Here is a 15068-nt window from a genome sequence, read left to right as displayed (position 1 = left end):
CCTGCCTTTCTTGCTTACTGGCTGTGCTAACATCACCCTCTCTCTTCCTGCTTCTGCCCTTATGCCCCAAAAGGCTGCCCCAGCTCCTCTCAGAGGCCCGCCTGGGTGACCTGTGTGCTCTCCCCACAGGGTTCCCAGCCCTGTGCTCATCAAGAAGTTCTCTGACACCTCCAAAGCCTTCATGGAGATCATGTCAACTCAGGCCAGCAGCGGCTCCACTTCTGTCCTCCGATGGGTTAGTGTCAGGCTCAGTGTCCCTCTGCCGTCTTCCAGAACCCCTCAATTGGGCCAAAGCCCTCTCCCTTCCCCCAGGAGGGGTTTAGTCTGTGGACCCTCAAATAGGTTGATCCCTCTGGGGTTTCTGGAGTTGGTAAGAACCTGGGCCCTTTTTGCTCCTGGCTAAGGCTGGGAGCTGAGGGACTCTGACTTTTTTCCTCAAGGTCCTCTCCTGCCTGTCCACTCTTCTTCGGAAGCAAGACCTGGAGGCCTGGGGCTACCCCATGACCCTTCAGGTATACCATGGGCTGCTCAGCTTCACCGTGCACGCCAAGCCCAAGGTGAGACTACCAGTTCCCAGAAGATGGTGGGGGGGGGCAGTCCAGACAGTGCTGGCCTGTCTGAGTGTGGTGGGGAGCTTGCCCCGAGGACTGAGCTCCTGCCTGAGGCTCTGCTTTCTGCCTCAGACCTCGAACCACATGGTTTGAGCTCCATACCTTACAGCTTGAAAACCACAGTGGACTGTGTGCATGTATGCCCAGAATCCTGAAAGGAAATGGAGCAGAGGGATTGCAGTGCGACGCCTCAGGGGATGTGCGTTCTCACTTGTTTTTCTATCTCTGGCGAGGGCACGTACTCTGGTGAATTACAGGAAACATGCACACACACATACTTTCTAGTACGTTTATTCCTGCCTCCCAAGTAGGACGTGAGTTGTCTTCTGCTCACTACCAGTTTGCCAGAATGTGGGACGAGGCCTGCCTTGGTAGACACTCAGTACTTGGTGCACAATTGGATGAATGAATAGATGCATTTTAAAGATGAGAACACTGGGGCCGGGCAGGTGGCATGGTGGTTAAGGGCGTTGGACTCCCACACCGCCGATCACCACAGTCTGAGTCCTGGACCTGGCGACTTGCTTTATCACTATCACTCCCCCTCTCTCTCTGGTAAAAGTGAATACTACTACTACTACAACATAAAATTAAATAAAGAATTAAAAAAAAGAAAAAGATGAGAACATCGAGGGGTCAGCAGGTAGTGTGGTGGTTAAGGCACTGTGCTCCCACGTGGCCACTTCTAGTCCCAGGCCTGGTAACCTGAAAGTCACACCAGGCGCGCGTGTGTGTATGTACACGCATGTACGTGCACGCCCAAAATCACAGGAGGAGAATGGAGGAGAAGGGTTTGCTGCGTGGCCGTCTGCCCTGGGGGATGTTTCTCACTTTCCCTGTCTCCTTCTCTCTCCGGTGAGCACATGCACCCTATGGTAAAAATCTAAAAAAAAATGGGAAAAAGAGAACACCAAGACTCAGAGGTTAAGGACTTGGGCCTGCTCAAGGCTAGCTGATGGGTTGGTGGCAGAGCAGGGAACTGAACCAAGGTCTGTCTTGCTGCACAGCACGGGGTTCTGTACATATTGAGGGCCTGGCCTGCAGTAGGTATCTAATCAAAGGTTGGTTGGTGTTGGTACCAAGCACCCGAGATTCTGGTTGAACGTTTGTCCTGCCCCGTCCTCCCTTTGCTTGCTCCTCAGATCCGGAAGGCGGCCCAGCATGGAGTGTGCTCCGTGCTCAAGGGCAGTGAGTTCATGTTCGGTGAAAAGGCCCCCGCCCATCACCCTGCAGCGGTCTCCACTGCCAAGTTCTGCATCCAGGAGATTGAGAAATCTGGAGGTGGGGAGCCCAGTTGAGGAAGCACAGGGGGCTGCAGAGAGGGGGCTGGTGTCTCAGTTGCCCCTCTGTCTGCAGGTGCCAAAGAGGCCACGACCACACTGCACATGCTGACGCTGCTGAAGGACCTGCTAGCCTGCTTCCCGGAGGGCCTGGTGAAGAGCTGCAGTGAGACCCTCCTCCGGGTCATGACCCTGAGCCATGTGGTGAGCTCTGGCCCCTGGAGGAAGGGGGCCCACAACTGTCATGTTTAAAGAATTCGCTGTTTGGGACCAGTATCATAGCTTTAAATTATATTACGGGGCTCGGCAGATGGTGTGGTGACTAAGGGGCTAGACTCCCATATAGCTGACTGCAGTTCAAGTCTCAGACCTGGTGGCTTGCCTTTTCACTTTCCCTTTTTTCTCTGGTCAAATTATAAATAAACAGATAGGGGCCCAGCAGATGGTGTAATGATTATGTCACTGGACTCCCGTGAAGTCAGTCACAATTTGTGTCCTGGATCTGGTGACCTAACGCTAATGCTAGTCGTGTATCCAGGCATGCCCTAAATCCTGAGAGGAGAATGGAGAAAGGATTGCAGTGTGGCTATCCCCTTTGGGAGGGTGATTTCTCGCTTTTTGTCTCTCTCTCTCTCTGTCTTTCCAGCGAGAGCCCACACCCTATAGCAAAAAAAATCTCTTAAAAAGATAAATAAATCAGGGCCAGCAAATGACATGGTGGTTAAGGGCGCTAGACTCCCACATAGCTGACCACAGGTCAAGTCCCGGACCTGGCGGCTTGCTCTCTCACTTTCCTTCTCTCTGTCTTAACGTTTCTTTCCTTCCAAGTCTAGTTCCCTGAGGTAAATAGTGCCTGCATCTGGCTGTGCATCTTTTCAGATGTTTTCTCTAAACACAGGCTGTCTGCATTCAGCAGAGACACAGACACAGAGGGAAAGTGACGGGGATGGCCATGCCACAATCTCTTCTCCATTCTCCTCCTGGGATCTTGGACACGCATGCACATGCACCAGGTCTCACACTACAACCATATCTGGCCACATGGGAGTCCAGTAACGCGTCCGCTACGCCCTCTGCTGGCGCTGTGCTTCTCTCTGTAAAGACCCACACAACATGCAGGAACTGGTCTCCCGGCAGTTTGCAGACTGGAGAGCCTGCCCTTTGTAGCTCATTGTCTTGGAAATGTTTTGCTCATGTTTCTCCATTGTCTTTAATCAGTTAAAGTTTTCCTCTGTGGCTGCCATGTCTTCCTGAAGTGATAGTCCTTAAGAGTGTCAATGGGAGGGGGTACCTTTGGGGTTCAGGGGCCCTTGGCTCCCCTGTAGCCCATTGGGCAAAGGCGGGTTTGAGGGCAGCTGTGGGCTTTGTAGTTTCCCTCTAAGCCTGTCTCTCTCCTCCAGCTGGTGACAGCGTGTGCCATGCAGGCCTTTCACAGCCTCTTCCACGCCAAGCCCAGCCTGGGCACCCTCTCGGCAGAGCTCAATGCCCAGATCATCACGGTGAGGCCTGGTTGTGGGGGAAGTGCTGGCAGATCCCTGTGAGGCTGCACGGGTAGGGCACTGCCCTGCAGCTTGTCTGCAGAGTCACTTTGAATGTGCTGTTTGTTCTAGTGAAGGAAGCCAGGGGACAGGCAGATAGGAGCACCAGAGCAGCAGAGTCATGCTCGTGTACTTGGGAGGGGGGTTCCGTGGCTTTCGTCAGACACAAAGGGGCGCGCAGCCCGTGTGGGCTCCCCACTGCTCCTACAGGCTGTTCTCCCAAAGAACCCAAACCGGAGAGCATCACAGAGCAGGAAGAGGCAGGAGCCAGCACTATGTTTTCCGGGCTGTCACCAGGACATTGTTGCTGTCCTGCAGGGGGAAGGGGCTGCTATCCATGGGGCTGCTACCGATCGCACTTGCTCAGTCGCCTGCTGTTCCCCTCCCACCTCCAGGCCCTGTACGACTACCTTCCCAGCGAGAATGACTTGCAGCCCCAGCTGGCCTGGCTGAAGGTCATGGAGAAAGCCCACATCAACCTGGTCAGGTAGGGGTGAGGCAGAGGCCTCCCAGGCCCCATCCAGGCCTCCTGTTCTATGTCATGGAGGGAGAGATCTGAGCTAAAAGCTGGGGAAATGCTTGTTTTTGTGAGGCTCGGAGCAGGCAGTGCAGCCCTGACAGCCAGGTCACTATCCTCTCCTGCAATGGCCTGTTAGCCGGTCATCCTTTCCTGCAGGGGCCCTGCGGGCCGCGTCACTGTCCTCTCCTGTGGTGGCCCTGTGGCTGGTTGTCCTCTCCTATGTTGGCCAGCTAGCTAGGAGCAGCAGCTGGGTGGGCCAAGAGCACCAGCGCCGGGTGGGGCCTGAGCTCCATCCTGATTCCTGGCCCTCGTGGATGTGTAAGCTGTGCCTTGAGCTCCTGGTCTGGGCTCCACAGCTCCTCCCTGTCTCTGCATTGCTCTCAACACTCATTCACAGTGGGGCCGGGCCACTCCCTAGTAACGCCACTTCTCTAGGGTAAGTCTGAGGAAGAACGAGAGCACAGTAATCGCTGAGATCACTGCCACTGTGGCACAGCGCCCAGGCCAGGGTCTCCCACACCGGCGGCTCCACCGGCCGCTCATCCTCCCCTGTCGGAGGCTGCCTCGGCCTGCTCTGAGGCAGGCACGGCTGAATGCTTTGCCTCTCTTATCTCACCACACCGATCACAGCAATCCCATTGGGAAGATCTTAGCTCTGTGGGTTTGTTTTGTTTTTTTAATTTTTTGTTTATAGTTATTTAATTTTATTTATCATCATCATTATTTTTAGCTTGTTATAGGGCACATGTGCTTGTTCACCAGAGAGAGAGAGAGACAGAGAAAGAGAGGGAAAATGAGAAAGCAGACTGCCAGATTCAGGACGTGAACCATGGTCAGCCATGTGGGAGTCTAACGCCCTAACCACCATGCCACATGTTGGCCCCCTTAACTCTCTTTTATAAACCAGAAATTGGGATTAGTCCATGGCTTGGTGGTTAGGGCAGCTGGATCCCATGTGACTGACTGCACAGTTTAGGTTCCGGGCCCAGCAGTTTGAGGAACACACCAGGCATGTGTGCGTGTGTGTGTGTGCCCCAGGCACGTGTGCATGTGTGTGTGCAAAATGCCAAGAGGGGATTGGAAAACGGATTGCAGTGTGATTCTCTGCCATGAGGAGTGCTTTCTTGCTTTCTGTCTCCCATGTGCCCTTTGGCAAAAATTAAAAATTAAATGCAAAAAACAAAAACCCCTGAGGACTCCGGGAAATGAGGGAGATAGTCTCCCAACTTCTAAGGGGCAGAGCTGGACCTCTTCCCATTCTTTGTGCCACACGGCTTTTCACCGGGAGAATGACACTCGCCTCTCAGCACTTCTCAGCTTATGCTGCAGGAGGCCCGTGGTTGTGCCACATGTATCCCAGGGTGCTCACCACAGCACTGTAGGTGATGGCAGCAACCCGGGAAGGGCCGGGCTGACTGTGACCGGAGGTGCAGGGAGCAGGTACGCCACCTGGTTAGTCACGTGTCATCCCGCAGTGGGGGTCCGTTCTGAGAAATGCAGCCGCAGGTGGTCTCGTCTGGGTGCTAGCTAGCATCACAGAGTACCATTCCGTAGACCTGGATGACACAGCCGCTACACCTTGACCACCTGGTAAGAGCTCGTGAGTCTGGGGCCAGCAGGTAGCATGGTGGTTAAAGGTGCTAGACTCCCACTTTGCTGACCTGGTTCAAGTCCCAGACCTGGAGGCGTCCTTCCTCTCTCTCTCTCTCTCTCTCTCTCTCTCTCTCTCTCTCTCTCTGTCTCTCTCGTGCATGCATGCGCTGACAATTAAAAAAAAAAAAAAACATGAGTAACCTGGAGGCGTCCCTCCTCTCTCTCTCTCTCTCTCTCTCTCTCTCTCTCTCTCTGCCTCTCTCGTGAATGCATGTGCCCTATAGCAAATTTTAAAATAATAGTAATTAAATAATTCTTGGGACCAGCAGATGGGACCAGAAGTGGTTATGTTGCTGGACTTCTACATGGCCAACCGCAGTTCAAATCCTGGACCTGGTGGTTTGAAAATCATGCTAGACGTATGCACATGCATGGCCAAGATCCTGGGAGGAGAATGGAGGAGTAGGGATTGTGACATGACCATCCCCCCTGGGGGGTGATTTCTTGCTTTCTGTGTCTCACTCTGTCTTCGACAAGCACATGTGCCCTATAGTAAAAGTTTCTCTTAAAAAAAATCCAAAACTTTAAAAAATAAAAGCTTGCGGTTCAACTGCGGTGTGCCCTCCGCTCTGGCTGGCATGCCACCGTGTAGTGTGACTGTACCCATGTTCGTGTGTGGAACCAGATTGCTGGGGCGCCGACCTAGCCCAGTACACCGACCCGTGTGGCTTTGAGCAAGTTACATGATTTCTCTGTGTCTGCTGCTTCATCTATAAAATGGTAATCATGAAAGGACTTCAGGGCCAGCAGGTAGCACGGTAGTTAAGAGCGCTGGACTCCCACGTGGGCCAACTGCGGTTCAAGTCCTAGACCTGGCGGCTTGCTTTCTCACTTTCTCTCACTCTCTTGCTCTCTCACTCTGCCCCTCTCTGGTCAAATTAAAATAAAGTTAAATAAAATTTTTAAAAAATCATAATAGGATTTGGGAACCAGCAGTTAGCGTAATGGCTATGTCGCTGGACTCCCACGTAGTCGACCGCGGTTTGCGTCCCGGACCTGGTGGCTTAAAACTCACGCCGGATGCGTGTGCGTGCGTGCCCAAGATCCCGAGAGGAGAATGGAGGAGAAGGGATTGCGGCGTGACCATCCCCCCTGGGGGGTGATTTCTCGCTTTCTGTCTCTAATGTCTCTCTCTCTCTGTCTGGCGAGCGCACGCGCCCTATAGTGAAAATCTCTCAAAAAAAAAAAATCATAATAGGACTTCATCTCATTAGTGATTGCAAGGTTTAAATGAATTAACGTGTGTTATGTCAGTGGTTGGTACTTGATAGTACATAAATGTTTGCAGTTGTCAGCATTTGGTATGTCTGTGTTGGGTCAAAACTTCTAGAAGAGCATTTAAGAAACTTAACCTTGAATTTCCCTCTGGGAAGTACATCCGAGGGCCAGGACAGATGCAGGGTGCCTTGGGAGCGGCCACCCTTCGTTTTCTGGCCCGGGGCCTGCTGGGCACCTCTCCCTGTGGAGTTCCTCTGGGAATGGGTGCTCTTGCTGTGTTGCTCACCGGGAGGGCCCTGCAGGGCCCTACAGAGCCCTGCGGGTCCGGGATCTTTCTCAGACCTGGGCCGTCTGAGGATGGAGCCCTATCTGCCAGGCCCCACAGAGAACTTTGTCTTAACAGGCTGCAGCGAGACCTGGGGCTGGGCCACCTCCCTCGCTTTTTTGGGACTGCGATGACCTGCCTCCTGTCCCCACACTCGCAGGTGGTGACCGCTGCCACCCAGAGCCTCAAGGTACTGTCACTTCCCTGGCCCGGCTCTAGGTGAGGGCAGAGCGTGCGGAAGTCCTGCCTGCTGCCCTGTTTCTCCAGCGCTCGTCCGACCACCATCTCAGTCCCAGGGGAGGCTTCCTAGAAGCTTCCTGAAGCAGCCATCAGGGTGGGTCGAATAGTTCTGGGGACTACAGAGGGCCTAGACATTCTGTGGCCTCCTTTTGCAGGAGATCCTGAAGGAATGTGTGGCACCCCACGTGGCTGACATTGGCTCTGTGACCTCCTCAGCCTCGGGCCCTGCCCAGTCCGTTGCCAAGATGTTCAGGTGGGTTGCACATGTGGGGTGAGGGCGCCTTGTAGCTCTGGTGTGACACCCAATGGCACTTGCGGCTTGCCGTGGCCACACACAGCCTGGGCGCTCGGAGTCAGCTGTGGGCCGTCATCTCCCAGACCAGCTGCTGTCGCCACAGGCAGACTCTGGAGCCCGTGGGTGTGAGTCCGAGCCCTTGGAGCATCCTCATTGAGGGAGAGTCAGGGCGGCGAAGCCCCAGAGTGGCCACCAGCACATGCGAGCTTTCAGCACAGGAGTGAGAAGCTGTGGCACTGGGAGATAAGCACAGGCTGAGTGACAGCCTGGCCAGAGTGTGCTCGCTCCTCATGTGCCGTGCTACCCTCCGCCCTGTGAGAGGAGCCACTCACTGCCACGACCACCGTCCACCTTCACGCTCCCAGCAGGGCAAGGGACGTCGCTCAGCCCAGCACCCCTGAGCAGTCCCAGGAAAGGGGTGTAGCCCTTGGTGTCTGCCCTGGTCTGTTTGCTCCTGGAGCCAGCTGCAGAATTCCTGGTGGGGCACAGGGTGGCGTGCCCATGGCCCTGACTGCGCGCTCCTTGGCAGGGCGGTGGAAGAGGGGCTGTCGTACAGGTTCCATGCGTCGTGGGGCTCCGTGCTGCAGCTGCTGTGCGCCTTCTTCGCGGCATGCGGGAGGCAGGCCCACCCTGTGATGAAGAAGGTGAGCTGGGGAGCCCAGGCGTGTGAGTTCCCGGTCTTGGGGCCCGGCTGTGTGCTCCTGGAGGCGCCTGTCTGCTGTCTCTGCACTCTCCCCAATTCCCTACCCCTACGCCGACTGTGTCCATAACAGGTGCCAGTGCAGTGTCCCCAGGGAGGTGACTGGGCCATCGTGGGAGGAGCAGGGAGGGGTGGGCGGTCTCCCTTGCTGCCACCTGCTCACTACTCTTTGCTGGAGTTGCCCATCTCAACCCTGGGAGCCAGTGTGGCTCTCCCTTCCCCACTCCTGTCTGTCTACGCGTCTAAGTGTCCACAGCAGGTGAGTAGGTGTTGATGTCTAAACAGCCAGAGGTCCAGGACCAGCAGTTAGAGTAATGGCTATGTCACTGAACTCCCATGTAGTCGACCGCAGTTCACATCCCGGACCCGGTGGCTTAAAAACTCACTCTGGGTGTGTGTGCGTATGTGCCCAAGATCCCGAGAAGAGAAGGGATTGAGATATGGCCATCCCTCCTGGGAGGTGATTTCTTGCTTTCTGTCTTTCTGTCTGTCTCTGTCTGGCAAGCGCACGCGCCCTGTAGCAAAAACTTCTCCAAAAAAAATAAGAAAGAAAGTAAACAGCCAGAGGTCCCAAGAAGGTTAGTCCAGGCCAGAGTACACTACTTTAGGTTCAGGGTGACCCAGGGATCCCAAGCAGACCCCAGCTCCAGGAGAGGGTGCAGGCCTGCACACACCCAGAGTCAGGCGGGGCCTCAGCAGCAGGTGGGACAGCCCTTGGCCTCATGGGGCCTCTGCCCAACTCTCTCCTTTGCTGGTTGGAGAGAAGGAGCCACCCTGGAGGCAGGCATGGGCTTATAGGTCAGGTTGGAAGACGGCTTCCTCCAGGAGCCCAGGCAGTTCCATGGAAAATGAGGCAGTCGGGCCGGTGAACTGAGGGCACGGGGCTGCCCAGGCAGCACCCGCCGATTTGCCGATGGTCATGTGCGAGTCTGCCATTGTCGTGCCTTCCCACTTCTCACCGCGAATTGGAAGTTGACATCCGTGTGAAATACCCTCTACACATTGGCAAATGGAACGGAGCTTTGGAAGGCCTGGGCCTATGGGAGGGATCGGCACATCGGTGGGCTGTCCTGTTAGCAGTCTGCAGATGGTATAATGGCTATGTCCCTGGGCTCCTACATCGTCAACTGTGGTTCGAGTCCCAGACCCGGTGGCTTGAAACTTATGCCAGGCATGTGTGTGTGCGTGCCCAAAATCCTGAGAGGAGAATGGAGGAGAAGAGATTGGTGTCGCCATCCCCACTGGGGGGTGATTTCTTGCTTTCTGTCTCTGTGTCTTTGGTGAGCGCACAGGCCCTATAGCAAAAATCTCTCCAAAAATTTTTTGAAAATAAATAAAAATATCAGTCAGTGCCCTTAGGGCAGAGCTTAACCTGGGCCAGATCCCAGCCTCCTTCTGGACACTGGCCCAGGCTCAGTCATGGGTCCCTGCTCTGTGAGCAGCCCCCGAGGTGTCATCTTTTCTCTCTACTTCAGTGTCTCCAGTCTCTGTGTGACCTGCGCCTGTCCCCTCACTTCCCTCACACGGCAGCTCTGGACCAGGCGGTAGGGGCTGCGGTGACCAGCATGGGACCCGAGGTGGTGTTACAGGCTGTGCCTTTGGAGATTGACGGCTCTGAGTAAGTGTGGCCCTGGCTGGCTCTGCTGGAACCCGGATGTCAGGTGGCGTGTCCTGCCCTGGGAAAGGCTGGGGTCTGCTGTGTCGTGGTTCAGAGAGCCAGCAGAGGCTGTCCTCCAGCCTGTCACCTTTCCCTCAGAGAGACCCTGGATTTCCCACGGAGCTGGCTGCTGCCTGTCCTCAGGGACCACATCCAGGAGACCCGGCTTGCGTTCTTCACTGCCTACTTCCTGCCGCTGGCCACCACCCTGAAGAGCAAAGGTATGGCACCCATGGCATGACAGCCTCGGGCGCAGAGATCCGGAGGCTCCGAGCCCAGCACATCCTGCCTGCAGGGCGTCCTGCAGCAGCCATCTGCCACCGGAGGCCACCGGGCCTTCTGCGGTGGGCATAAGCAGGCACTTGGGCCCTGTCCTTATCCCATGGACCACAAAAAACAGTTCTGCCCCTTCTTCTTCATATGTGTCTTTGAGATACTCCTTTTTATTTTTACTTTGTTACTGTAATCATCAGAGGGTGCACTTGCCAGAGAGAGATGGAAAGGGAGGAAGCACCCTCCAGCTGGGCGTGACTACGCCACAGTCCCTTCTCCATTTCTCCCTCCTTTCAGAACTTAGGGGCACTGGGGGCTGGCAAGTGCCATGGCAGTTAAAGGCACTGGATTCCCACATGGCTAGGTACAGTTTGAGTCCCAGACCTGGCAGCTTTCCTTTCTCTCTATTTCTCTCTGGTCAAGTTAAAATAATAATAACAACAAATAGGATTACATAAATAAAACATTAAAAAAATAACTTAGTGGCACTCACACACATACTCGGTGTTTTTTGTTGTTGCTTTTAGGGAGTGTGTGATCACCAGAGAGAAACAGAGAGAGGGACAGTGAGAAATCACCCCCCAGAATACCTTCTCCATCCTCCTCTTGGAATTCTGGCTGCACATACACGTGCACCCAGTGAGATTCTCAAGACCCTGGTTCCAGGTCCTGAACCGCAAATGTAGGGGTCCAGCTCCCTAAACACCATACCAACTGCTGCCTCACCCTACCCCTGGTGTATTTGTTAAGCCACCAGGGTTGTAATTTGAACCACAGTTGGTCATCCAGATCCCGTAACCAGTAGGCTACAGGGCCAGCCTGAGATAGGTTTTCTGTGTAACTTACAATGTATATATATATGTGTGTGTGTCTGTGCTTTACCTGTGGTGTATACACACACACACACACACACACGTGTTCATGATCTGCACACATAGTCCCTGACTGTTCAGCTTGTGGGTTTTTTACTTCAACGGTGCAGAACTGCAGGGTTTCATGGGATGGAACCCCGTCGTAAGTGAGGAGCATCCATCTGTGTATTGCTTTGTTTTCCCCTTAGGGTGTGTGCACTCACTGGAGAGAGTGGGGTGGGAAGTGAGGAGTCGTACCCCCAAGGGGTGATTTCCCACGCTCCCTCTCTCTGTCTCTCTTTCTTCAGCTAGTGCATGCACCCTGAGGCAAAACCCTCTAAAACAAAAAGGAGGAGGCCTGTAGGTGGGCCCAGGTGGCGTTAGTAGACGGTGACTTGGACAGACGAGATCTAAGCCCCGGTTCTGCTGCTCCCTGGGTCGGTGACTCGGGCAGGGTTACTTCACTTTCCTGTAGAATGGGCAGGGTCTTTGTGTCAGGAGGACGGGATGAAGTAGTCACCCAGAGCGCAGCTTGTGCAGCGTGTGTAGGGAGCCCGCTCGGTTAGCGTGTCTGACTCCATTGGTTGTCTCGTAAGCAACCAGGACAGCGCTCGAGGGGCTCCAGCACCTACGGGGCCTAGTGTCTGCAGGGACTCCTGGGACCTGCCCCTTGGGCACAGAGCAGGCCTGTGTGTGTCAGAGAAGCAGGAGGAAGGCAGGAGAGGGCCAGCCCACGGCATGGTGCTTAAGGTGGCTGGATCCCCAAGGTCAGCTGCATGGTCTGAGTCCCAGATCCAGCTGCTTGGAAACATGCCAGCTGTACGTGCATGGCCACATGCCGAACCGGAGAAAAGGAGCAGGCGCCATGCTTCCTCTCCCTCCCTCCATGTCTCTCTGGTGAGCACACGTGCCCTCTGACGAATGAAAAAGGAAGAGAGGGCAGGAGCGAGGTAAGAACAAGAAATAGGCCCCTCCTGGGGGAGTAGATTATGGAGAGATCTACTTTCTGCTTTCTGTAGGTGTGACATCTTAGGCGTCGGGGAGGTCATGGTGTATTGTTCTACGTTTCTCCATGCAAGAATGCGTCATGACTTTCCCGACGACCCAGTAGGTGTTTAGGATGGACAAGTATGATTTAATTTGGGAGGAAGAGGAAACGCCCATATTCTCATCCTCATCATTGGGCATTTGGCTTTGGTAAAACGAGGGTTTGGTCAAGAGGGTGCAGGGTCACGCTGCATCCTTGTCTCACTGCAGCGATGGACCTGGCCCAGGAAGGCAGCACAGTGGAGGCCAAGATCTACGACACGCTACAGTGGCAGGTGAGGGTGGCAGGGTGTGGGGAGGAGGGTGCAGGGGTGCAGGGTGCTGGGTGTCACTCTCCTTTACTGTCTCCACCCCACAGATCTGGACCCTCCTGCCTGGGTTCTGCACGAGGCCCACGGACGTGGCTACCTCCTTCAGAGGGCTAGCGCGGACCCTGGGCACGGCCCTCAGTGAGCGTGCGGACCTGAGAGTCGCCGTGTGCCAGGCCCTGCGCACCCTTATCACCAAGGGCTGTGAGGCAGGCAGGTGTGGGCCCCGGCTGGGCTGGGGGTGTGCGACCGCTCCTCCACCTGGCCCCTACCCTGACCTGCCACACTCACCAGGCGTGGCTGTCCTTTGCTGCTTTTGCCGGAGCCACAAGGACTTGGCAGGGCCAGAAATGGCCCTCCTCTTCCCCCTGCCCTGCAGCGTGCGGATTGCTGCTGTGGAGTTGTGCATTCGACATCTAGTGTGGTGCTGGCGCTTTGCTGGCCTGCAGGACGGGGGCCCTGAGTGGCCACACAGCCTGCGGCAACTTATTCTCTGCCCTGGCTTCAGCATCTCCCATCACAAACGAGCCCCAGCCTATGGGTTCCAGATTTTGCCACAGGATCCCCTGAAAGGATCCCTCTGGGCAGTAGCCCCACAACCAGAGGTAGGGTCACCTCCTGTCCCTTTAATGCAAACTTGGGTCCCTTACAGAGGCTGACCGTGCCGAAGTGAGCCGCTTTGCCAAGAACTTTCTGCCAATCCTCTTCAACCTGTACGGACAGCCTGTCGCATCTGGGGACTCTCCAGCCCCGCGCCGGGCTGTGCTGGAAACCATCAGAACTTACCTGACCATCACTGAGTCCCAGGTGGGCCCTGGGGGAGGGAGAGGGTGCATTCAGGTGGGCTAGGGCTGGGAATGAGATCCTTCGCATCGCTGGGGCCTGAGACCGCAGGGCTGTGTCTGTGGCCACAGCGTGGCTGGGCTGGAGGCTTCGTGCTGGCGGAGAGGCACCTGTGGGCGCTGCGGCCGCTCTGTCTCCCCTCAGCCATGCCCTCTTCTTGTCCTCTGGGCTGCCAGCTGGTGAATGGTTTCCTGGAAAAAGCCAGTGAGAAGGTGCTTGACCCTGCCAGCTCTGACTTCACCAGGTGACGTGCTCTCGGCTCCCCTCCCTTAGCAGGGCCCCCAGGGGTTGGAGGTTCATGCCGCAGTTACTTGGGGGAAGCCCTGAGCTAGTGAGTGCCCAGCTCTGCCAGGACACCTGACTGCCTCCTCAGAGAAGTCAGAGGATGTTTTAGCCACCTAGGGAGGAACAAGGGCCCTGGGAACACATTGCCTGTGCTCTCATCCCAGCTCCACCAGTTACAGGCTGTGTGACCTTGGACAAGTGACTTAGCCACTTTGTACCTCTGAGTTCTCTGTGCAGAGTGGGCGTGGCAGTAGCTAGAACATGGTTGCTGCCAGGATCGAAGCGTTGATACGCGTGAGCAGTGCTTGTGCACGCCAGTACTCAAGGACGGACCAACGGTGGTCATGGCTCATAGGCTCGTTTGAGGCCGTAGCCCTCACCCTGACTCCTCCCATGTAAGAGGACTGATAGTCTGTGCCCTCTTCCTGCCCCTAATCCCCTCTGGTCCCCTGCCCCAAGCAGACTGTCTGTCCTGGACCTGGTCGTGGCCTTGGCCCCCCATGCCGACGAAGCTGCCATCAGCAAGCTCTACTCCACCATCCGGCCCTACCTGGAGGTGAGCCTCACAGTCATGCTTGGAGGAGAGGGGGCTCCTTGGAAAGGGGTCTGGCTTCTTTTCTCCACCCCAAGGTCAGGACACTCCCTGTGGTCCTGCAAGGGCTCCCCTTGTCCTCTGCCTGGCCAGTTGTCACGGGTACACACCTGTGTCCCGGCCTCAACTGCCGAGGTGTGGAACCGAGGCCGTGGCCCTTTGTTGCTGCACTCACAGGCTTGTCCCACACTGACTTCAGTCCTCCCAACCCTGTCAGGCTGCTTCAAGGGGCCCTGATAAAAGGCCCCACAGGTGCCTTTGCACGTGCTAGGTCGCCAGCTTGACCAACTCTGTGGGTAATGACCGTGCAGAACTCAGCTCAACAGTGACCTCTGGGGAGCCGTGCCCACTGCCAGGGCTGAGTGGCAGTTCCCTGGAAGTGGGAGGGTGTTCTGGGTGAGCATGCAGGTGGCCACGGCAGTCCGGGGCGAGGCCACCTCTCCTCTGGAAAAGTGTCAGGAGGAGTGACTGCCACTTTGGAACAGCGGCCTAGAGGGTGTGCTATTAGAGGGCCGAGTGTGGTGGACGGCTGGCTTCTCACTGGCCGCAGCCTCTTACTGGCCATGCTCGCTGGCCCAAGTGGGAGGGTGTTCTGGGTGAGCATGCAGGTGGCCACGGCAGTCCGGGGCGAGGCCACCTCTCCTCTGGAAAAGTGTCAGGAGGAGTGACTGCCACTTTGGAACAGCGGCCTAGAGGGTGTGCTATTAGAGGGCCGAGTGTGGTGGACGGCTGGCTTCTCACTGGCCGCAGCCTCTTACTGGCCATGCTCGCTGGCCCTCTCTCTACCTTGAGGGCTGCAGGCGGCCCCCGTCCATGGTAGCCACTCTGTGAA

General features: G+C 55.9%; 1 protein-coding gene across 1 annotated transcript in view; it reads left to right on the top strand.

Annotated features, from left to right (window-relative positions):
- RRP12 (ribosomal RNA processing 12 homolog) overlaps positions 1-15068 on the top strand; it is a gene marked incomplete at its 5' end in the record, with an annotated part of 36089 nt that overhangs the window by 7629 nt on the left and 13392 nt on the right. Inside the window, 16 exon segments of the mRNA XM_014591176.1 lie at positions 130-235; positions 441-557; positions 1754-1892; positions 1968-2095; positions 3292-3390; positions 3825-3916; positions 7224-7335; positions 7541-7638; positions 8210-8324; positions 9856-9998; positions 10137-10258; positions 12419-12483; positions 12567-12729; positions 13169-13323; positions 13536-13603; positions 14107-14200. Of these exon segments, the coding sequence (XP_014446662.1) occupies positions 130-235; positions 441-557; positions 1754-1892; positions 1968-2095; positions 3292-3390; positions 3825-3916; positions 7224-7335; positions 7541-7638; positions 8210-8324; positions 9856-9998; positions 10137-10258; positions 12419-12483; positions 12567-12729; positions 13169-13323; positions 13536-13603; positions 14107-14200 (1816 nt within the window).

This window comes from Tupaia chinensis, unplaced genomic scaffold (genome assembly GCF_000334495.1).
Source record: "Tupaia chinensis unplaced genomic scaffold, TupChi_1.0 Scaffold000539_1, whole genome shotgun sequence".
Lineage (NCBI taxonomy): Eukaryota > Metazoa > Chordata > Mammalia > Scandentia > Tupaiidae > Tupaia > Tupaia belangeri.
This window is presented reverse-complemented; position numbering and strand designations above follow the sequence as displayed.